General features: G+C 41.1%; 2 protein-coding genes and 2 long non-coding RNA genes across 7 annotated transcripts; all 4 read left to right on the top strand.

The window, feature by feature from the left end:
- Positions 1-563: 563 nt before the first annotated feature.
- On the top strand, positions 564-21,541 carry LOC103517163. Its single transcript, XM_026829368.1, has 5 exons — positions 564-1,367; positions 1,494-2,228; positions 19,929-20,174; positions 20,314-20,657; positions 21,473-21,541. The coding sequence occupies exons 1-5, from the start codon at positions 635-637 to the stop codon at positions 21,539-21,541; spliced, it is 2,127 nt and encodes a 708-aa protein (XP_026685169.1). The 5' UTR covers positions 564-634.
- Positions 4,354-7,983, top strand: LOC103517159. 4 transcript variants are annotated; one of them, XM_026829367.1, is made up of 4 exons: positions 4,354-5,905; positions 6,058-6,284; positions 6,315-6,814; positions 7,617-7,983. In XM_026829367.1, the coding sequence occupies exons 1-4, from the start codon at positions 4,702-4,704 to the stop codon at positions 7,861-7,863; spliced, it is 2,178 nt and encodes a 725-aa protein (XP_026685168.1). In that variant the 5' UTR covers positions 4,354-4,701; the 3' UTR covers positions 7,864-7,983. The 4 variants fall into 4 exon arrangements, with proteins under 4 accessions (XP_026685168.1, XP_026685166.1, XP_026685167.1 ...); XM_026829366.1 differs by having other exon boundaries at positions 4,355-4,537; positions 4,637-5,905; positions 6,058-6,814; XM_026829365.1 differs by having other exon boundaries at positions 4,354-6,042; positions 6,195-6,814.
- LOC108253427 lies at positions 13,382-17,082 on the top strand. The gene is made up of 2 exons (XR_001809743.2): positions 13,382-13,899; positions 17,000-17,082. It is a non-coding gene; the product is annotated as an uncharacterized LOC108253427 (long non-coding RNA).
- LOC113470710 lies at positions 15,456-15,952 on the top strand. The gene is made up of 2 exons (XR_003393669.1): positions 15,456-15,611; positions 15,687-15,952. It is a non-coding gene; the product is annotated as an uncharacterized LOC113470710 (long non-coding RNA).
- Positions 21,542-24,338: the final 2,797 nt, after the last annotated feature.

The raw sequence follows: 24,338 nt of genomic DNA, 5'->3' as shown, positions 1-24,338 counted from the left end.
CTTCTTCTATATTTGGCTGATTGCTCGTATATTGCCGTGTTAATGTTTTTGACGATATTGTTGTTGTTGTTGTTGTTGTTGTTGTTGTTGTTGTTGTTGTTGATGTTGTTGTTGTTAATGTTTTTGACAATTGTTCTTTTTGTTCGCTTTGTGTTGTTCGGGAATGTTAAGGTCTTTGCTAAGTGCATTTCAATGTCTGATTGTTCTTCTTTGTGCAACATAACAGCTGGTATATTGATATGATGTTTAGGTGTGTGCCGACTACATACCTATCGTTTTTCATAATTTGGCTTTGAAATTTGGTTTGGCATATTTTCTTTTGTCTTAGGTGTGTCCAAACAGAGTCGACCGGTCGTCCATCGACGAGATGAAACTATGTTGTCGAGAGTTCGTCGACATCGATCGATGGCCGGTCGACTCTGTGGGGACACACCTTTAGCCTTTTGTTGTCTTCGCCGACAGTCTATCAATCCTAGACCGTTAGACGATTTACTACCATGTGTTACTTACTACTGTTCAATTGTACATACATATGTGCAAATAAAACAAATAATATTCTGTTCTATTCTGCCTATAATGCCATATTCACTAACGACATGTCCTTGTGTGTTTTGTACTGATTTCAGACACCGTCATGGAGAAGGTTCGTCAGACGGACATCTTCGCCATCGTCTACCTGGGCGGCTTCATCGGCCTCGTCACCTTCTTCTTCATCCTGGCCTGCTCCGAGATCTTCTGCCAGAACTGTCTGTACCGCTCGGCCAGTAGTCTGTTCCTACCGCAAGCCCAGTGTACGCATTCGTACTACAGCACGCCGAAACCTGTCACTCCCCCGCCACCGTATCATCTGTTTGCGCCGCCGCAGTATATGGACATTGTGAAGGACTTTGACTCTTCCAAGGCAAACACTCCCGGACTGGTCCGGATTGAAGCGGCCAAGGGCGGCAAAATGACCAGTGGTAAAGCGACCAGTGGCGGCAAAATGACTAGTAGTCCCAGTCCGTGCGGCTGTGCGTGTCCGTCGTATAACAGTGCCATGCAACGCGCGCCGCAAGCAGGCGCACCTCAGGGAACCAACCTGGTGTCCATTATCAATCTGGATGACCAACCATGCCCCCCATATCAAGTAACGCCCGCCGCTGCTGCTTATCTCAATATTATCAACGAAAACGGTCGCGATGTGAGAACGGGAAACGTCAGGGGGAAAGGTGACGGTGAAAATTGGGAAAAGAGCAGTACTGGAAAGCGAACAGGAGAAGAAACGTACAAGGTACACAGGATTCCAACGGAGATGTCCGTGTGTGGGTGCCGAACGCGCGAGAGCGACAAAGTCAAATCTATTCCAAAAACAGCAAACTTAGTCAAACATAGCCTGTCCTTCATCGAACGGACTGCCCCTCAAACCGATAGCACGTTCAAGAATAGTGTATCCTTCACGGAGCCGAGTTATCTCGAGAGACACTTCAAAACGAGTTCAGCAAACTTAGTCAAACATAGCCTGTCCTTCATCGAACGGACTGCCCCTCAAACCGATAGCACGTTCAAGAATAGTGTATCCTTCACAGAACCGAGTTATTTCGGGAGACACTTCAAAATGAGTCCCACCGAGAAAATAGAGAGTCACTTCAGTCCAGCTGAGAAAATGAACGACGCGGACAGAACTGCCCTGTCCTCCTTCCAAGAGGACAGCAAACAATTCAAACAACAACTCAAGACTCGCATCCGGAACAGTCAATCGTTTAGCGCTAGCCCAAATTGTACGGATCAGCTGGTCAACCAAGTCAAACACAGCGTTTCCTACACCGAACGTATCAATGCGGTCACAAGCGATGACCATCTCAACCTCACCAACCTCAAACAATGCAACTCCTGCTTCGCCCTCAGGTCGCACTGTTCACTCATCACACTGCCAGACACATCCACCGAATTAAACGTTAACGCTCACCGACATCAACGGTTTGAAAACAATCGCGACGAACACACCAGCGGTCTTATCACAGTGCCAGACACCACCGAAGTTCTCAACGTTAACGCTCACCGACATCAACGGTTTGAAAACAATCGCGACGAACACACCAGCGGTCTTATCACAGTGCCAGACACCACCGAAGTTCTCAACGTTAACGCTCACCGACATCAACGGTTTGAAAACAATCGCGACGAACACACCAGCGGTCTTATCACAGTGCCAGACACCACCGAAGTTCTCAACGTTAACGCTCACCGACATCAACGGTTTGGAAACGTCTCTCATAAATCTGTCCAATCGAAACCATCTACCATTGAAGACTGCTCTCTACAATGGAGCCTCCCAGACATAAGATCTGAGTCAGGTTAATAGCCAGTGACGCGAAAACACAGATCAAACGAATCACTGTGTCCTAGCATTGTACCATAATGACCAACACACTATTCTAGGCGCACAGATTTCCCCTGCTTGAACTCTAACTAGAGCAGTATACTTCCCATACTATTCTAAAGTAAGAACCAATAGAGCAGGCCCCTGATAATTCTAATAGAATAAGCACATCTGATACTTTTAACAGCGTAACTTTTCATATTCTAATACAGTAGACGCGCTCAATACTAATGGAAGTAGGGACACACACACCGACTGTTCAGATTTTTTAGAATCGGAATTCATCAGTTCTGTAGAAACCAAATTCAACCGGTTCTGTAAAATCAAGTCACAAGAATCTTCCCGGGAAAAATATTCTTCATTGATGACCTGGACGATGAGGAATTTGGTAGTCTCAGCTATAAACCTAAGTTAATGATGTGGTAAGCTGATAGCTAAGTCTGAGTATAAGGCATCGTAGGCAGAATGCGTGTCAGTTAAACGTCAATTCTGTGAGCTTCAAAACAATGAATGGGCCACGAAAATGTATGTAAACTATAGTGCCCTAACTGTTTCTTGTGTAATTTCTGGACACGAAATATACTATAACTGTGGGAAAAGGCTGATTACTTTTTACAAGTCAAAAATTGGGCTAGTAAAAGGCATACCTATTCAAAGTAGAGTTGGGTGGAAGAGCCCCTTCAAGAGAATCCCTCCACTATAAAATAAAAACATTTTTTTTCTTCTTTTTGGAAATCGCAACTCCCTCCCTAAATTTCCTAGGTAAATGGACATGTCCAAATAGATGACGAATCAATCTTTTAGCTCATAAAAACTACAGATTTTTTTTTTTTTTTAAGAGGTTTGACAGAGGGAACTGTAACTGCTATGGTTTTATCGTCCCGAAATCGAAGAGAGAAGGAAGACAGGATAGGAGGAAGCCAGCCGTTCCGAGAACGAACATGATCCCATCAGGATAAAATCCGCCCCGGGCGGGAATCGAACCCGCGGCCTAGCGCTTACAAGGCAGACGCACTACCAATTAAGCTAACTAGGCTGGCTGCTACACAGATTAAAATGGGGATATCGAATGAAATTATACTTAACGCAGCAGTATCGGGTATCGCGTTCATCCTACACTTCACAGGGCGGCATTAGGCACTTCACCATTAGGCCTAGCCTGGATAGTTTTTTTTTTTTTTTACACCTAAGGCTTTGTGTAGGTTTATTTCACAAGTATACGTACTCATTTCGCAATTCAACCACTTCACTTTTGAACAGAATACAGAATTACCTATACAGAGAGATATAGAAAAAGTGCGACAGTAACGATATTTTCGCCAGCCTAGTTAGCTTAGTTGGTAGTGCGTCTTTATCCTGATGGGATAATGTTCGTCCTCGGAACTCCTATCCTGTCTTCCTTCTCTCTTCGATTTCGAGACGATAAGACCATAGCAGTTACAGTTCCCTCTGTCAAACCTCTAAAAAAAAAAACGATATTTTCCTAATCGTATAATAGCCATTAACAAGAGAGGCATGTGCAATTTTATTTCTTCTGGCTTTCTCCTATCCTATCTTCCTTCTCTCTTCGATTTCGGGCCGATAAGACCATAGCAGTTACAGTTCCCCTGTCAAACCTCTTAAAAAAAAAAAAATGTATGCCTGATCTTACCAAGGAGAGTTTTCAGTTAATCCAGAGTGTAAAAAACACTGGTCTGTGTAAATCGAATGGGTGACGTCAAAGAAACCCCTCGAATCTTGATAGGTACTGTATTAATGTTGACTATCGGTGGTAAGGTCGACCATCGATTCGTTCAAAATCTTGCAATAATCGAGTCATCGATTAGCGATTAGATTTGCATGTGCCAATCCTATGTCTACCCATTATAGTGTCTGTGAGTTTGTTGTGCAGAGTTATCAACAATTATTTACTTACCTATTTTTTTTTCTTCCTTTTTTTAAAAAAGAAATCAAAGATTATATTTATTTATTTTTTGTTCAAGTACCTAGTACATATTTACAAAGTAATAAAACAAAAATTACAGAATATAAATGTAAAAAGAATATATACAATGAAATTACAAAAAATAAAGTACCACTTTGATTTCTTAAAAAATTTCTATCTTTACGCGTTTCTTTGATTTCTTAAAAAAAAAAAAAATCTATCTTTCAGACTTAAAATAAACTGTTTGATAAGGAATTTCAAGTGTGTTAAGCATAAATGCTTGCCTCAAAAGTCGTTCCCTGCTTAATGCACTACGCTAAATTTTATGCTTTGACTTGGATTCGAACCACCAACCTCCAGATCCAGAGTCTAAGGCGTTAACCACTACACCACTGAGGTTGGTAACTGTTTGATAAGGATGAGCAACATGGTGACACTACTGGTTGACCAAACTCCCATCCAGGTGGACAAATCACGACTGATGGCCGCAAGTCCCTATTTCCGTGCCATGTTCTGCGGTCATTTTGCCGAGAGTTCCGCGACGGAGATCCCTATCCATGACATCACACTGTCTAGCATGCAAACCATCGTGTCATGTCTTGAGAATGACCTTGAAAACTGCTTAAATGACCTTGAGAACAGCTCAAATGACCTTGAAATAAAATGGGACGACCTTGAACTTAGCTGTGCTCTAGACATAATGTATACGGCCAGTGTTCTCCAGTTCCAACGTATACAGAGCGCATGCGCAGCGCATTTCTCCCATACGTTGAACACGGAGACATGCCTGCACGTTATGATCTGCGCAGATCAGTTAGGACTGGACAAATTGTACGACTGCGCCGATCTCATGAGCCGATGGGCCTTTGAGACAGTCACCAAGACGAGGTCCTTTCAAAATCTGACGGTCGAGCAGGTAGAGTGTTACTTGGCAGGCAACTTGAACGTGTCCTCTGAGTATGCGGTCTTCCAGGCCATCTGTTTCTGGATCCAGGAGAATGTTATGGTTAGAAGGTCCTTCACGAGTTCCTTGCTGAACCACCTGCAGTATGGCAAACTCTCATCTGCTGAGATACAGGACATGCTGTGTCACCCTTACATCCGGGATTCACCTCAGCTCCTGTTAAAACTCATACCGCCCGTCCTTCTCACGTACGTCACGTGTATACCGACTCGCACGCTATCAGTTTGGCGTCGAGCTGTCAAACGCTTTCGCAAGATCGATCAAGTACCGAGCAAGTCGCTCGATGAAGTCTTCCTCACATCGGCCTCGAGGGAAAAACGTACGAGACATGTTCGTAGCAAAGTGTACATCTCCACACGGGGTGTTTATGCAGATCTTAGCACGAAACACGACGTGCAAGGTAAATTGTACTACTTGGACACGGGGAGTGGAACGCTCAAGTTGTCCAAACAAAATGCGCCACGAGGGAACGTTGGAAATATTGTGAACATCTTTCCTGTGGAAAGCGAAGTTTGGATCATTTCCGACCGGGATGATAGTCGTGAACCAAGGAACGACCAGGACGGCCCTATAAGTCACCGAGGAGCCACAGGTCAACTGGGAACCAACAGCGGTCAAAAGGTTGAACCAACAAACGACACCCATAGTGGCAAAACAGGTTATAGCTTCTGGAAGTTCAACACTTGCACAAGCTGTTGGGAACACATCAGTCGTCTTCCTGACCATGTGAAGAGCCATGTTCATTGGATCACGCATTTGAACAACCGAGTATTCCTTGTGTATGAACCGTTCCGCATAGTGGCAAAACAGGTTATAGCTTCTGGAAGTTCAACACTTGCACAAGCTGTTGGGAACACATCAGTCGTCTTCCTGACCATGTGAGGAGCCATGTTCATTGGATCACGCATTTGAACAACCGAGTATTCCTTGTCTATGAACCGTTCCACCAAACTTTGCCCCTGAGAGTGGACGTCTATGATGTGATAACGAAAAGGTGGAATGAGCTCCGAGTGAATTATGGAGGCGGCGGTAGTTCAAGCGTTGAATGTGATAGTCGAATTGTTGACAGCAGTAGTCATATCGTTGAGATCGGTAGTCGAACGGTTGAAACTGGTAGTCAAAAAGTTGAAAGTGATAGTCGGACTGTTGAAAGTGGTGGTCAAACCGTTGACAGTCAGTTCGTTGAGATCGCCAACACAAAAGTTGAAAGCGGTAGTGAAACCGTTAAGACTGACACTTTAACCATTGAGAGGGACAAGAGTTCGTTTTTCACTTACAAAGATCACCTGTACATCGTGGTGTCTTGGTTTGAGCTAGGGTACGCGTTGGACAGCTCACCGCTCGAGTCGGGGTTCGCGTTTGACAGCTCACCGGATGAGTTTGGTGGCACACCGGAGTGGAAGCGAATCAACTGGTGTTCCTACGTTAACAGAGACCGCTTCGGGTACAAGATCATGTGCTGTGTGGTTGACAGAAGTGACATCTATGGTCTATCGTTCACGGGTCTCTACAGAATGGCTGTGCGAGGAGAGAATGTTCTGCGGTGCTCTTATATGGCGGAATATGGGTATGTGAACTTGGTAGTCTTGGTACTTATAACTTTACTTTCCGCAACTACAGTAGAATCTCGATTACGTCAGCTAATTGGGACCGGGGGTAGTTGAAATGATTACTTTCTATTATCTTTTCCTCTGATAAGATAGGATATCCTTTGAAAGATAAAAAACTAGCTGGGCCCGTCCCTCCGGGAATTTTTCAACCCGTAGTTTATTCGATCGTGGTTAAATCGCCTTTTTTCACATTTGTGTTTTGTCGATGATCTCACTTCTTTTATCCAACTGTGTATTTACATATGAATAGTGGTTGACCCGTCCTTTGTACGGGATCAGCTTGCCATAAGAGTCATAACTTTGAAGCGCCACTGAATCAGGATGGAATGTGACATATTAAAGTAGCCTATGTACTCTTCTCAAACAAGCAGGGTCCGTCCCTCCGGGATTTTTTTTAGCCCGTAGTGATTAGAGAAAATCAGTACCTATGTACCTACCTAATTTGTTCAATATTCAGTTTATTATTATTATTATTATTATTGATTTCATTTTTGATTTTACTTTCATGTAATGATTTAAAATCAAATTGTGTGGGACGTATTGTCCCTTCAGGGGTGAAAAGGTTAATATTCACAAAAGTAAACCAAAAAAAGCTCAAAACTCATTTTCAAAGAAGACATTTTTAAGGCGACAAAGACGATTTTTTTTTTTCTTCTAATTTTCAGCTACGGAGATCCTACAATGCTGCAGTGAGCACCAAAGTTGTGATATAATAACACAAAGAACCGACATTTATTTTATGTATTACTTAATTTTCAGCTACGGAGATCTGCACAACGACCACGACCTTTGCGGGCGATTGTTTTCCAAGGTCACTCACGCCTGGGACGGTCGACTCTACTGCTGGCGGAAGGCGGAAATGGCCCACCTTACAGTGACGGAGATAGACACAGGTTCAACCAGTGAGGTTGAGCTGGAATATGAAACTGACACCGGATTGGCGCGTCGATGGAACGGATTTGAAATCGTATTGGACACCGCGTTTGTGTCACCGATGGTGAGTTGATGTAGGAATTGAATGGGTGAAGGGCACAGCAGACCAAGTCCAACAAGCTGGGTCGGTCCCTCCGGGAATTTTTTAGCCCGTGTTTTATTCGATCGTGGTTAAAGAAAATCAGTACCTATGACGTGTTTTGGCACTAAAATCTGACCATCGAAAATTTGACCCGATTACATTACTTTCCTTCCTATAGGATAAGGAAAGTAAAAAAAGCTCTGAGCAAAATCCATTAAAAATATTAGTCATACGCAAATTTTCAAGAAAAACAAAATGAATAATCAAGTTTCTATTCCAAGAAACTTAAAGCGCAAAACACAATCCCACCCTACCTGTCTCTTAACTCGTTCTCTTCCACCTAACTTCGTGGAAACCGCTGGAATCCCATTGTTTGGAAAATAAACGAAGTCTTTAATTCAATATGACGTCATAACATAGGCGAGATTAAATCTCCAGTCTCCAGGTAATCAATATGATCGGCACAACAATATCAAAACAGTTAAGATTAAGAAAATTCTACCACATTACTTAATTAAAACTCCAACCTATAACCAACTACACTATATTAGTCTGGTTTACCTGGTAAATGGTAAATAGGAGGGCGTGGGTTCAATCCCGGCCAAAACATGGAATTTTATGCTCAATATAATTTTAATATTATTTGAGAATTTGAACACAATAGGTAATAGAAATAGCCTACAGGCTACTGTTATAAGTTGTAGTAGAGAGACAATTTTTTTCTCCGGATGACAAAAGTGGAAACGGGGCCTAAGTCGAAGACTAAATCAACCCATAGCAAAGGACAAAGCATGTGTACTATAAATCGACAGAACGAATCACATAGTACCCTATAACTGAACAAAAATTGGCTCAAAATATTCACACATATGAATATGAACAATACATAAATTATATAACAAAGTAAGCAAAATATACCGTCTACATGTACAAAATACATAGGTGTAGGTACCTACATATGCAAAACATACTAACATGTGTAAAAAATATAACATACCTATGTTATGAACAATACAACATGTTAAGAACAACAAAACATATGATGATGAACGTCACCACAGGCCAAGATTTTGCCGAGTTCATTGTTGAAAAAAACAACACCAACAACAACACAGAACACCTGCGATTTACAAAGATGAAAAAGAGAGGGGGGAGAGAGAGCGAGAGGAGAGGAGGGAGGGAGAGGGCAAGTCCAAAGTTCAAGGCTAGACAAAGATCTGAACAGAGAGGAGAACATAGCGGGTGATTCCATAAAAACGATATTGATAGTTTTTTTTTTTTTAAGTTTGATAGAGGGAACTCTAACTGCCAAGGTGTTATCGTCCCGAAATCGAAGAGAGAAGAAGGACAGGCTAGGAGAAAGGCAGCCGTTCCGAGAACGAACATTATCGTTCAGGGTAAAATCCGCCCCGGGCGGGAATCTAACCCGCGACTTAGGGCTTACAAGGCAGGCGCGCTACCAACATAGCTAACTCGGCTGGCCCAACAAGTGAATGGTTGTTAGAGGAATAAGAACACAAGAAGAGATAAAAAGCGTTGCACCGTTCTTAACCAAAAGTTTCGTGTCGCATCCTTGTCACATTTGAAAGATACATACCAAATTTCAAGTCTCTAGCTCTTACCATTCTCGAGATATTTTGTTTACAGACAGACAGACACACACACGGACCAATGGCTGAAACTTTGGAGGCTCTAGGGACCTCAAAACGTGTTTTGACACTAAAATCTGACCATCGGAAATTTGACCCGATTACATTACTTTCCTTCCTATAGTTTTTCTTTCTGAATCTTCTTTATCCGATACTTCTAAAGTAAGAACCAATAGAGCAGCCCCTGATAATTCTAATAGAATAAGCACATCTGATACTTTTAACAGCGTAACTTCTCATACTTCCAATACAGTAGACGCTCATACTAATGGAGTAGGGACACACACGACTGTTCAGATTTTAGAATCAAATTCATCCAGTTCTGTAGAACCAAATTCATCCAGTTCTGTAGAACCAAATTCAGCCGGTTCTGTAGAATCAAATTCATCCAGTTCTGTAGAACCAAATTCAATCTTCGTTAGTATGTCCCGTATTTCTGCGTGAGTTCTACAGAGCACCGAACCACACCAATAGGCAGGCAAAGTTAATTTCTCTCCAGAAGTTCAATGTATTCGCGATGCTGAAGACCTAAAGTATGTTATATCATGTTATACATATGTACTATGTTGAGGTTGTTGACCTTAACGCCTTGGTAGGAGTACCCCGGTTCTGTAAAATCAAGTCACAAGAATCTCCCGGGAAAAATATTCTTCATTGATGACCTGGACGATGAGGAATTTCCTAGTCTCAGCTATAACCTATTGAATGATGTGGTAAGCTGATAGCTAAGTCTGAGTATAAGGCATCTGTAGGCAGAATCCGTGTCAGTTAAACGTCAATTCTGTGAGCTTCAAAACAATGAATGGGCCACGAAAATGTATGTAACCTATAGTGCCCTAACTGTTTCTTGTGTAATTTCTGGACACGAAAATATAATATAACTGTGGGAAAAGGCTGATTACTTTTTACAAGTCAAAAATTGGGCTAGTAAAAGGCATACCTATTCAAAGTAGAGGTTGGGTGGAAGAGCCCCTTCAAGAGAATCCCTCCACTATAAAATAAAACATTTTTTTTCTTCTTTTTGGAAATCGCAACTCCCTCCCTAAATTTCCTAGGTAAATGGACATGTCCAAATAGAACAGGGGTGGCCAGACTTTTTTCGTTGCGGTTCCCTTCTTAACTTTCAAAAGTGTTCGAGGTTCCCCCCCCACCCACACCCAAAGAATGAAAAATAAACTCACCAATTTTTGTTGCTAAGCGATTTTTCTTTAATTCTGAATGTCATCTGGCAACTTCTGGAAATCCACTTCATACCGAACCCTCGAGCGGTCAGCCGGTCAAGCGAAAACTAAACTAAACCCCTTCCCGCTTCCCCGCTCTCCTCCTCTCACGCTTTGCTTTCTTCTCTTTCCAAGAATCAGTGGATTTCTTGTTACAAGTTGTTTCCGGTTTCCGTATAGCTGCGTTTACCACACTTCAAACCGATGCCGATGGTCAATAATACATTCTTATGTAGGTACCTACCTACCTACCAAAATGTTCAAAATATCTCCATTAGGTACTTAATAAGGTACCTACATTTACACTTTTTTTTTGGTTCCATCAAAATAAGCTTGCGGTTCCCTCAAGGGAACCGCGGTTCCCGGTTTGGCCACCCCTGTTCTAGAAGTTATTCTTTCTAGCTTAGTTGTATTCGATTATGTGAAATAAACGTCAGTCAAACATGGCTGAACCAATGAGATTCCGCTTTGGTTTTTCATTGGTTTAGCCATGTTTGACTGAATTTATTTCACATAATTGAATACACTTCAAGAACACAATCATATGTAACTTTTATAACCCAGATAACCATTCTAGTTTTCTAGCATTACCAGATTCAACCGGCTATGTCCAGTGTTGTCAGACATAGGAGAGGAGTTGTCAAACATGGCTGAACCAATGAGATTGTGAGATTTCGCTGTGTTTACGTCCAAAGCGGAATCCCATTGGTTTAGCCATGTTTGACCGAATTAAATTTCACATAATCGAATATAACTCATTCTAGCTTTCTAGGATTACTAGATTCAACCGGCTAAGTCCAGTGTTGCCGGACGTGGGAGAGGTTTACCGTCAGAGAATCGATTCGTTTGACAGACACCGAAGCGAATACAATAGTCCGTCCCTTATACCTTTTTATTACTATTGTAATAATAAAGGGAGGACGGACTAAAAATCGACTTTCCGAGTTATCTATATCGCTGGAAGAGTGCGAAAAGATCTACTTTTTATATTGGTCGCAAACTTCACTTTAGTGTTGTATTGAAACTTTAACTAGTCCTAAACTTTGACTCCATTTATCTCAAAACGCTTTTTTGGACTTAGTCCGCTCTGCCTCTTGGCCATTCATTTGATCAATGGAGCAGTTGCAGTTGGGTAAAAATTATGAATAAAGAGTCGATTCCTGCGTAAAAAGTAGTAAAAAATTTAAATCTGAGGTAAAAACTACGAAAAAGTAATTTTAAAATTTCGAAAATTCAATTTTTATTTGCCATTCTAATGAAAAAGTTCGAAGAGTAGTGCCGACAGTGTTCAAGAAATGCGCAGAAACGACAAACGAAGCGGGAGGAGTCATGAACTATGACGTCATCGCGTACTGGAGTGTATGCCGTGACGTCAGAGTTCAAGATTTACCGGTATTTTTTTCTTAATCCGGATCTAGAGGTCGTAGAAGAAAAAGAAAAAATCCGTTGTTTCTAAATTTTTCTGATTTTTGACTTGGAAACTTCACCCAAGTAAGCGCAACTGCTCTATTGAATAGACCTTATGAGCTTGTTTAGGTGAGATTTTCAAGTGAAACAGCAGAAAAAATGAGGAACTAGGGAATTTTTCTTTTTCTTCTACGACTTCGAGATGCCTAGATAAATCGATTTGAAAAATAAAAATAAATCTTATATCTTGACTGTATTCCTTAGCTGAATAACGGATGACATAAAACCTCTGTCAAACAAATTCCTTAAAATTGTAACACAATAAAAATAATAATAAAACAGATAACAAATGGTTCATGTTATTTTTTGTTTATTCAGGGTTTATACACTTTTCCCGGAATGAAATTTCCATGACTTTTACAGAAAATTAGGGGGCGGAGGCACTTAAAAATCAGTAAGATTACCCCTTCATTTAAATAAAATATGCAATATGCAGAACGTCGAGGAATATGAGGGGGAATGCGCCGCAGGCCGTTTTTCGGAAAAACTTGATATTTGAATATTTTTAATTTTTGATCGGGTGGCAAAATTCCATGACTTTTCCAGGTTTCCTCTAAATTTTCACGATTTTCCACGACTTCTTGGCCGATTTTCAGATTCCATGACTTTTCCACGTTTTCCAGTTTTTCCAGGTCGCGTATAAACCCTGTTATTATTAAAAAATAAAACGTAAGAAATAAAAAGTAAAAAGTCCAGCCTTGTTGGCTTGCCTTGAAAGCGGGTTCGATTCCCGCTCGAGGTGAACTTTATCCTCAACGGATAAGGTTTGTTCTCGGAACGGCTGGCTTTCTCCTTTCCTGTATTCCTTCTCTATTCGATTTCAAGACGATAAGACCTCTTTACAGCTACAGTTCTCTCTATAGTGTCCTAGACTACTTTCTGTGAGGGTATCTAAAGTCACAGGTTTACACCAACAAACCCACAAGCTTTGAAGTATTGAAAGGTGAAATTGAACGTTGCATCAATGAGATACAGCCTGATTTCCTCGAATTTGTCATCGAAAATTTTGTCAAAAGGAAACGAATGTACCATCAAAATAGAGGAGTTCTTTTGTCTGATTATTGTTCCATACAAAATTTCAGAATGTTTACATCTCAAATCATCTAAGAACTTGATTTTTTTCCACGGAGAACCATGTTTTATTAAACAATCAAATCTTGCGTTCTTATTGGGACACCCTTTACATGTGTACGTACCACTAGTTTGAGCAGGTGACGCAGCAGCACTGGTTTTGAAAGGTGAAGATAAGTTGGCAGGTCTTTGGCTAGCTCCAGCATCAGTCTCCCTTGTCTGGGACGCAAGGTACTTGGGCGGATCTGTTGCATAGGGGGCCGACGAGAGCGTCACCTGTCTGGGTGCAACCGGTGGAACACCTGATGAGACAGGGGATGCCCTTGATGAAACATCCGCTGTCGATGAAACACCATCTTTAGTCCTCGTGAAGTCGAGACGTCCGAATGTTTCACTGGAAGGTTTAGAAGGTGTTTCTCCGAAAGTTGACGATGGTGTTTTATCAGAGGGCTTTCTCGGAGCAGAAGTTTCACCATAGGTTTTGGTTGGAGGTGTTTCACCGAAAGTTTTTGGTGTTGCATCGGAGGGTTTTGCTGCTATGTTTTGAAGCTGTGCGCTGATGAGGGCGTCTATGTTTAATGGGGTGGCGTTATTGGTGGGTTTATTAGAGGGTGGGGTGGGTTTTTTGAAGGCTTTGTCCTCTGGGGTGGGTATATTGAAGGGTAGAGGTCCTTCTACTGGACGGATGAACATTGGCGGTGGATGAATATTGGCGTCTGGAAAACAGAAAGGAAAACATTTTTTCAACTGACTCTAAACCCGGAGCTGCGGTCTAAAACTGTCAAAATATCGCCAACCGCAGAACCTATCCTAACCAAAAGTTTCCTGTCGCATCCTTGTCATAATTGACAGCTGCATACTACATTTCAAGTCTCTGGCTTTTACCGTTCTCGCGATATTTTATTTACAGACAGACACACACACGGACCAATGGTTGAAAGTTAGGCTCTAGGGACCTCAAAACGTTTTTTGGCACTAAAAACTGACCAAATTTTGCCCGAGTACATTACTTTCCTTTCTATAAGATAATACATTACTTTCCTTTCTATAAGTTTTGCGTGCACCGTCGCATCCTTGTCATAATTGACAGCTGCATACTACATTTCAAGTCTCTGGCTTTTACCGTTCTCGCGATATTTTATTTACAGACAGAAGGACAGACACACACACGGACCAATGGTTGAAAGTTAGGCTCTAGGGACCTCAAAACGTTTTTTGGCACTAAAAACTGACCAAATTTTGCCCGAGTACATTACTTTCCTTTCTATAAGATAAGGGTGCACGCAAAACGAGGAATTCAAGAAGAAGCATATTCAGGCTAACATTCGGAAAATCCAGAAAGAGGGGAAAAAAGTTTTTTTTTTTTTTTTTTTTTTTTTTTTCAGGGGACTTATGATGGTAATGATGGAAAATCAGGTACCATGTACCATGCCTGGCATTGTGATTTTCAATGAAATTTTCGATGAGAAAATCGTGTACATTATGGTTACAAGAAAAGGAAAGTTATTGGTGTTGTTGTTGTAGCTTCAGCTGTAACCGAATGGTGATGGCAGAATAAAGGAAAGACATCTTTTTATATCTGCCATACACCAGGGTGATGGTCTCTATCTCTAGCCATGCTTAATTGGCTCGTACTGAACCCCAGTCAACCATCTTGAGGACTTGTGCTTGTGAGAACGCTTTGAAGAACTGCCAGCTAGCTAGGCTGGTTAGGGTTAGCTGTTCTCCTCCCTGTTTATAGTCCCACAGCCAGACACTGGTCTACTCTCTGTTTAACGTCCCCTAGCCAGACAGTTGCTGTTGTTGAAAAAAAAAAAAAAAAAAATCTAAATCAAATCATGATTTATTTGTGGTGAAGCTGAGAGCTTCTTCACAATTTTTGTGGATATCACAGCATTACTAAGAGCCTCCTGTACTATTTCTGACATATCTCTTTTTTTTAACTCTGGTAATGCCGCCACTGGTCGCTACTCGATTAAAGTAGCTACTCAATTCTCCTCACGAGGCTGAGTGCACTCCGAACTCCAAGCACAGAGCCGAAAAAACCTCAGCCCGCCGGGAATCGAACCCGGGTCTCCTGCGTTCAAGCCTAGTGTGATACCCACTCGGCCACGGAGGCTGCTTTAAAAATAATAATAATAATAAAATAATGATCTTATTTTCAAGTAATACTCACTCAGCCGCAGTATATGAATAGGACGAAGACCTGGGTGCACCCATAGACCCAGACGTAACTGTAGGCCCAGCCATTGAGGTGCTTGTTCTAGTTGGCCCTGACAGAGGGGTTGGTCTAGTTGGCTCAGACGATGTATTAGTCGGTCCGGCCATTGAGGTGCTTGTTCTAGTTGGCCCAGACAGAGGGATTGGTCTAGTTGGCCCAGACGTAACTGTAGGCCCAGCCATTGAGGTGCTTGTTCTAGTTGGCCCTGACGTTGGTGAGGCACTTATCCCAGTTGGCCCAGACATTGTTCCTGTTAAACCAGACAGTGAAGTTGGTTTAGTTGGCCCAGAAGAAGTCAATTTTGCGGATCCAAACGGGGCAACTGTCCCTCTTGGCCCGGACACAGGGGTTGGTCCCACTTGGGACAATTGGTAATAAGTAAGTTATGTACGTACCTATGTATGAATGTTCAAATAAAAATACATTTGTTTTTCTGTACAATGTAAACGAAATTGTATAGTTTATAAATTTGAGAATTTGACCACAATAATAGTAGTAGCCTACTGCTGAAGTGAAGGGACTTTTCAGTCCTATGCGAGCAGTATAAATAAGCAAGTCTTAATTAATCAGGGTGTTCTTTTAATATGTCAGCTCCCATGGCGTAGTGGTCACTGCGCTCGCCTTGGGACTTTTCAGCCTCATTCTGGCAGTATAAACAAGTTATATTCTATTCTATTTTATTCTTAGATTCTTAGAAGTTACAATAGCATCTGGATGGATGCCTCGGTAACTTTATGAAGGTCGATATTGAATGTAGATAGAGAAATAACTGTTACAATAACAACTTGGGAGATGCTATGTATTATTCTAAAATATAGATGTTTTTTTTCCATTTAGGCAGTCAGCTCCCCTGGTGTAGTGTTCACTGCGCTCGCCTTGCACGCGGGAGACCCGGGTTCGATTCCCGGCGGTGTCTAAAAATTTGTATCATGCAAATGATTGATTCAGTGACTGGCTGTTGCGGGGTCCACTCAGCCTCGTGAGGAAAATGAGTAGCTATGACATATAAATGCGCATAGCGACCGGTGCCAGCATGGTTGGTAAACATTGGATGTCAGGATTATTGAGATATTGGGAAAATCCTACAATGCTGCAGTGAGCACCAAAGTTGTGATATAGGTAATAACACAAAGAAACTGCATTTACATTTTTTTACACATGCCAAAATATATAAGACATTGGTTAGACTGCGGGGGTAAAGGGACTTCTCAGTCCTATCCCAGCAGGATAAACAGGGTATATTCTATTCTATTATTACTTATAAAGGGTGTCCCAATAAGAACGCAAGATTTGAAAGGGTCATAACGAGATATTGGGAAAATCCTACAATGCTGCAGTGAGCACCAAAGTTGTGATATAGGTAATAACACAAAGAAACTGCATTTACATTTTTTCACACATGTCAAAATATATGAGACCTTGGTTAGACTGCGGGGGTAAAGGGACTTTTCAGTCCTCTCCCAGCAGGATAAACAGGGTGTATTCTATTCTATTATTAGGTTTTTTGAAGGCTTTGTCCTCTGGGGTGGGTATATTGAAGGGTAGAGGTCCTTCTACTGGACGGATGAACATTGGCGGTGGATGAACGAGGTTATGATTTGATATGAGGAGTTGGGGGACCCTAACACCTAAAATGGCTTTTAATGTAAAATACATTTTGGAGAAAAATTATTGTATAACATTGATTGGAAGCATATCGATTTAAGTACCTACCTAATTTAAATAAATATTTTAAGAAGATTTGAGAACGAAAGAAGTAAAAAAGGGGAAAGCAACTTTTTTTCCAAGAGGTTTGATAGACGGAACTGTAACTGCTCAGGTCTTATCGTCCCGTAATAGAAGACAAGATAGGAGGAAGCCAGCCGTTCTGTGAACGAACATTGTCCGTTCAGGATAAAATCCGCCCCAGGCGAGAATCGAACCCGCGGCCTAGCGCATACAAGGCAGAGGCGCTACCAACCAAGCTAAATAGGCTGGCTGGAAAGGAACTTAATCCATCCAGTAAGATAGATGGGACATACGAGGACTCGTATATTGCACTCAGGATCAGGAACCGATAGATACTTTCTAGCGTGAAGAAGGAAGAGAAGAAGAAGACGAAGAAGGAGCAAAAAAAAAAAGACTCTGAAAGTTCCTGGAGTTACGTGTTCCTCAAATTGTTAATTTCTCATCTCATCCCGGTTTGTCAATTTCTTATTTCATCCCGGTTTCTTTACTTAGTGGATTGTATTTCACTCGAAAGATAAGTTGTGTCAACCTAAACAAAATACCTACGCACTTGAATTTTTACTTTTTTTTATGGCAATCAAATAACTGCTCTTGCCAGCCTATTTAGCTTGGGTGGTAGCGCGTCTGCCTTGTAAGCGCTAGGCCGCGGGTTTGATTTCCGCTCGGGGCGGATTTTATCCTGAACGGATAATGTTCGTTCTAGGAACTGCTGGCTTTTTCCTATCCTGTCTTCCTTCTCTCTTCGATTTCAGGACGATAAGACCTTAGCAGTTACAGTTCCCTCTGTCAAACCTAAAAAAAAAAAAAATAAAATAAAAAATAAATAAAATAAAAACCAACTGCTACGTTAGACTCGTGTGGTCTGTGTCGTAGCTTTGCCCATCCCGTAGTATGTCTCTCAAATCGATGAGAAGGGAGACAGGATAGGAAGAAAGCCAGCCGTTCCGAAAACGAACATTATCCGTTCAGTGTAAAATCCGCCCCGGACGGAAATCGAACCCGCGGCCTAGCGCTTAAAAGGCAGACGCGCTAACTAGGCACTATGCTGGCTAATAATAATAAATCGGTGCGATGTGTTCATGATGTCATCACTTATCTTATGACGTCATCTATTAAAAACATAATATAGTTCTGCTGATCACTACTAGGGGCGCCAGTAGCTGGGGATTCCCCCACCAATCAAGTTAACACAATCATAAAATATGAATCTTCTAGAACAGGGGTGGCTAAAAAAAAAAAAAAAAAAAAAAAAAAAAAAAAAAAAAAAAAAATGAAATACGAGTAGATATCCTCTGCACTCAACCTTCGCTATTTTCTTAGCAAGGGAAATTTCAGGCTGGTACCTCCCTCATTAAAGTCCCCCAGCCAGACTTACACCCATATTTATGAACAAAATACTGGTTCTCACCAGATCAATGTGACAGCAATGAGTCATCAACCCAAAATGAAGGAACCAATCAGATTGCAGGAAATCCTTAAATTGTTGCAATTCAGGCAAAGGTCTATTTTTGATAAACTCTCTCTTCTAAAATGCAGAGGTAGCTCTACGTTCAGAGGTTGGATTCCAGAACAGGTAAGGTAGATATCGCCTTACCTGACTTTGTTTCACTGTCGGGGGAAGCACTGTGCAATATACCTTCCCCTTTTAGAGATTCTCTACCATTGCACATGTGACATGTTTGGCAACAATGCCCATTTTTTTTGCTGTCACATTGATCTGGACACACTATAGGTCTCTCAGATGGTCTGACAGACAGGTTTGTGAGGCCGCGTTGTCAGACAGTCTGACCGTGAGTGTCATTCTATATTGTTTCCTTACTTAGGTACTTCCAAGTTAGCTGTTTATTGGAAATTCCAAATCTTATATGTTTATAAATTCTTCATTCCCTCTGCCTTCTTTTTTATGAAGGGTTGTCTTTTTCTTAATAAAGAGAATGAGAAATACACAACATAGTGCAAGAAGAAATAAAAATACATTTGTATTTCGACTCAAGTTTCCCTTTTTTCTATGTATTTATGTACTTTTTCATACATTACCTACTAGGGATTTATTATTATTGTTTATAATTCCAATCTTTGTTAATTTTTTCTCCTATTTATTTCACTTCTTATTTCTTCTTCTTTGTACATATTAGGGATTTTTTCCATTAGGTATTTTTAATACCAAACTTATTGTTATTTTTCTCTTTGTTTCCTGCTTCTCTCTTTTCTCTTTCTCCTTTGTATTAGGATTTTTTTTTTATCGTGTACCTATTTATAATTTCAAACTTTGTTTTTTTTTTTTCTCTCTTCTTCTTCGTTTTCTTTCTTCTTCTTCTTCTTCTTCTTCTTCTTCTTCTTCTTCTTCTTCTTCTTCTCTTTTCTATTAGGGTCTTTATTATCATTTTCCAAATATGTCTGACTGTGATTATAAAATAAAATATAATGGAACAGATAACGTTCTGAGTTCTTAATTGCCCGTCCATTTATTTCATCTTTACTTAGTGGATTGTATTTCACTCGAAAGATAAGTTGTGTCAACCTAAACAAAATACCTACGCACTTGAATTTTTACCGAACGTATCAATGCGGTCACAAGCGATGACCATCTCAACCTCACCAACCTCAAACAATGCAACTCCTGCTTCGCCCTCAGGTCGCACAGTTCACTCATCACACTGCCAGACACATCCACCGAATTAAACTTTAACGCTCACCGACATCAACGGTTTGAAAACAATCGCGACGAACACACCAGCGGTCTCATCACAGTGCCAGACACCACCGAAGTTCTCAACGTTAACGCTCACCGACATCAACGGTTTGGAAATAATCGCGATCAACACACCAGCGGAAGCGTACTCAACAAAAACTCTTTGGCGGGGAATCTGCTTGATACGTCTCTCATAAATCTGTCCAACGAAACATTCTACCTTGAAGACGCTCCTAACAATGGAGCTCCCAGACATAAGACTGAGTCAGGTAATAGCAGTGACGCAAACACAGATCAAACGAACACGTGTCCTAGCATTGACCATAATGACCAACACAATTCTAGCGCAGATTCCCCTGTTGAATCTAATAGAGCAGATACTTCCTCCCAGACATAAGACTGAGTCAGGTAATAGCAGTGACGCAAACACAGATCAAACGAACACGTGTCCTAGCATTGACCATAATGACCAATACAATTCTAGCGCAGATTCCCCTGTTGAATCTAATAGAGTAGATACTTCCCATACTTCTAAAGTAAGAACCAATAGAGCAGCCCCTGATAATTCTAATAGAATAAGCACATCTGATACTTTTAACAGCGTAACTTTTCATACTTCTAATACAGTAGACGCTCATACTAATGGAGTAGGGACACACACGACTGTTCAGATTTTAGAATCGAATTCATCCAGTTCTGTAGAACCAAATTCAATTTTTTATGGCAATCAAATAACTGCTCTTGCCAGCCTATTTAGCTTGGGTGGTAGCGCGTCTGCCTTGTAAGCGCTAGGCCGCGGGTTCGATTTCCGCCCGGGGTGGATTTTATCCTGGTGGGATAATGTTCGTTCTAGGAACTGCTAGCTTTTTCCTATCCTGTCTTCCTTCTCTTTTCGATTTCGGGACGATAAGACCATAGCAGTTACAGTTCTCTCTGTCAAACCTCTTTAAAAAAAATCAACTGCTACATTAGACTCGTGTGGTCTGTGTCGTAGCTTTGCCCATCCCGTAGTATGTCTCTCAAATCGATGATAAGGGAGACAGGATAGGAAGAAAGCCAGCCGTTCCGAAAACGAACATTATCCGTTCAGTATAAAATCCGCCCCGGACGGAAATCGAACCCGCGGCCTAGCGCTTAAAAGGCAGACGCGCTAACTAGGCACTATGCTGGCTAATAATTAATAATAATAAATCGGTGCGATGTGTTCATGATGTCATCACTTATCTTATGACGTCATCTATTAAAAACATAATATACCTAGTTCTGCTGATCACTACCAGGGGCGCCAGTAGCTGGGGATTCCCCCACCAATCAAGTTAACACAATCATATGAATCTTCTAAACAAGTTATAACCTTATAACCATTCTAGCTTAGTTGTATTCGATTATGTGAAATAAACGTCAGTCAAACATGGCTGAAACAATGAGATTCCGCTTTGGTTTTTCATTGGTTTAGCCATGTTTGACTGAATTTATTTCACATAATCGAATACGCTTCAAGTTAAAACACAATCAACAAGTTATAACCCAGATAACCATTCTAGTTTTCTAGCATTACCAGATTCAACCGGCTATGTCCAGTGTTGTCAGACACAGGAGAGGAGTTGTCAAACATGGCTGAACCAATGAGATTGTGAGATTTCGCTGTGTTTACGTCGAAAGCGGAATCGCATTGGTTTAGCCATGTTTGACCGAATTAAATTTCACATAATCGAATACAACTCATTCTAGCTTTCTAGGATTACTAGATTCAACCGGCAGTGTTGCCGGACGTGGGAGAGGTTTACCGTCAGAGAATCGATTCGTTCAAAATCTTGCAATAATCGAGTCATCGATTAGCGATTAGATTTGCATGTGCCAATCCTATGTCTACCCATTATAGTGTCTGTGAGTTTGTTGTGCAGAGTTATCAACAATTATTTACTTACCTATTTTTTTTTCTTCCTTTTTTTAAAAAAGAAATCAAAGATTATATTTATTTATTTTTTGTTCATCCTTCTCTCTTCGATTTCGGGACGATAAGACCATAGCAGTTACAGTTCCCTCTGTCAAACCTCTTTTTTTTTTTTTAATTAGTTATTAAATAAAACGTTTCATAGCACTATGCATAGAGGTATTGAAACCTAATCATTACTAGTATAACTTCGCGCATAGACTGCCACGACAATAGCCTGGCAGTTCAAACAGTTAGAACCATATACATATACTTACTTCTAGATATAGGGTGGTCACAAAGTATAGACTGGGTACGAGAATGTCCACACTGGATTCACAGACTGCCACGACAATAGCTTGGCAGTTCAAACAGTTAGAACCATATACATATGCTTACATCTAGATATAGGGTGGTCACAAAGTATAGACTGGGTACGAGAATGTCCACACTGGATTCATAGACTGCCACAACAATAGCTTGGCAGTTCAAACAGTTAGAACCATATACATATGCTTACATCTAGATATAGGGTGGTCACAAAGTACAGACTGGGTACGAGAATGTCCACACTGGATTCATAGACTGCCACAATAGCTTGGCAGTTCAAACAGTTAGAACCATATACATATGCTTACATCTAGATATAGGGTGGTCACAAAGTATAGACTGGGTACGAGAATGTCCACACTGGATTCACAGACTGCCACGACAATAGCTTGGCAGTTCAAACAGTTAGAACCATATACATATGCTTACATCTAGATCTTGTTAAACCTCACCGGTAGGGTGGTTAGGTTAGGTGGATGAGTAACTCTATATCTTACCTCCCTGAGGTTTCTTGTTGAGAGATTCGATTTCGCCACGGAGGGTGTTGTGTTGATCCGCCAACCTAAACACAAAACAACGGACGTGAACAATCCTTTAATACGTAAAAAAAAGTTTCGATTAAAATCAGGTGGCATTAGCATCAGTAATCTGAAAAAGAAGGGTGAATAGTGTTGGGTTTAAAACTTGGAAAAAAAAAGTCGTCCCCAGAGTGAAGAGAGGACAGGATAGGAGAAAACCATCCGTTCCGAGGACGAACCTTATCTGTTTAGGATAAAGTACGCCCCAGGCCGAAATCGAACCCGCGACCTAGCGCTTACAAGGCAGGCGCTCTACCCCCCAAGCTGACTAGACTGCCTAATATCAACTTTAGGTCAGTGTTCACATTATGACCAGGCGATGTCAATCGAAAAATTTATGAACTTTTTTGTACACCTTAGAGTACACGTCCACACAGTAAACTTTTTAGTTTTCCTTAAATATATATATTAGTATTAATAATAGTGTTGGATTTAAAACTTGGAAAAAAGTCGTCCCCAGAGTGAAGAGAGGACAGGATAGGAGAAAACCATCCGTTCCGAGAACGAACCTTATCTGTTTAGGATAAAGTACGCCCCGGGCCGGAATCGAACCCGCGACCAAGCGCAAGGCAAGCGTTCTACCCTCCAAGCTGACTAGAATGCCTAATATCAACATTAAAACCTCACCAGTGAGGTGGTTAGGTTAGGTGGATGAGTAACTCTATATCTTACCTCCCTGAGGTTCCACCAATAGACACAGTCCATCCTGACCTTGGTTGAATCAACATTAGGTCAGTGTTCACATTATGATCAAGCGATGTCAATCGAAAAATTTATAAACACCTTAGAGTACACGTCCACACAATGAACTTTTTAGTTTTCCTTAAATACATATAAATAAACTAAAAAACCTGCTGACTTACGATTTGATATAGACGGCGTTATTCAAGCTCGGATCCTGGTAGGAGTTGCTGATCTGCAGACTCATCAGCAGTTGCTTCTGCACGACAATATGACTGAAGTTATGCAGCGGGGACATAAACTGAGTCATATACTCTTCATCTAGACTGTAATGTTTTGAATCAGCACGGAACGGAGTGCAGAATTCTGGCTCCTGAAACCGAATATATCAGTGGTAGTTCATTGAACTCTAGAATTCAATCAGAAACAAGCTGGGTCCGTCCCTCCGGGAATTTTTTAGCCCGTAGTTTATTCGATCGTGATTAAAGAAAATCAGTACCTATGTAAGTTCGTCCCTCCGGGAATTTTTTAGCCCGTAGTTTATTTGATCGTGATTAAAGGAAATCAGTACCTATGTAAGTACCTACCTAATTTGTTTAATATTCAGTTTATTATTATTCTTGATTTGATTTTTCGATTTTACTTTCATGTAATGATTTAAAATCAAGACTAGAGCCCGTTCTCCCTTTATTCCCAATATAAGGTTCAAGTCACCCATCCATTTATTGGCCTTGCTCGGCGTAGCTTAACATAGGTGACGCTAAAACCGGTCTTAAAATAACGACTGAAGTGTTATCTAAAACTTTCTCGCTTTGAGTTCATAGGTCATCGCGACAAATTTCAAGATCAGAGCTCATTTGTGTGAGAAAATGAGAAAAAAAATCCCCCAAAAACCA

Source organism: Diaphorina citri, unplaced genomic scaffold, assembly GCF_000475195.1.
Source record: "Diaphorina citri unplaced genomic scaffold, Diaci psyllid genome assembly version 1.1 scaffold1768, whole genome shotgun sequence".
Taxonomy (NCBI): domain Eukaryota; kingdom Metazoa; phylum Arthropoda; class Insecta; order Hemiptera; family Psyllidae; genus Diaphorina; species Diaphorina citri.
The sequence above is the reverse complement of the archived record's forward strand: the minus strand, read 5'-3'. Positions and strand labels throughout refer to the sequence as shown.

Excerpts from the sequence above, each read along its gene's own strand:
- LOC103517163 (XM_026829368.1), top strand. The coding sequence starts at position 635 with ATGGAGAAGGTTCGTCAGACGGACATCTTCGCCATCGTCTACCTGGGC. Across the intron at positions 2,229-19,928 it reads CAACGTTAACGCTCACCGAC|ATCAACGGTTTGAAAACAAT; the intron begins ATCAACGGTTTG and ends ACGCTCACCGAC. Across the intron at positions 20,658-21,472 it reads TTTATGGCAATCAAATAACT|CATTACCAGATTCAACCGGC; the intron begins GCTCTTGCCAGC and ends CTAGTTTTCTAG.
- LOC103517159 (XM_026829365.1), top strand. The coding sequence starts at position 4,702 with ATGAGCAACATGGTGACACTACTGGTTGACCAAACTCCCATCCAGGTG. Across the intron at positions 6,043-6,194 it reads TTGTGTATGAACCGTTCCGC|CAAACTTTGCCCCTGAGAGT; the intron begins ATAGTGGCAAAA and ends GAACCGTTCCAC. Across the intron at positions 6,815-7,616 it reads TCTTATATGGCGGAATATGG|CTACGGAGATCTGCACAACG; the intron begins GTATGTGAACTT and ends CTTAATTTTCAG.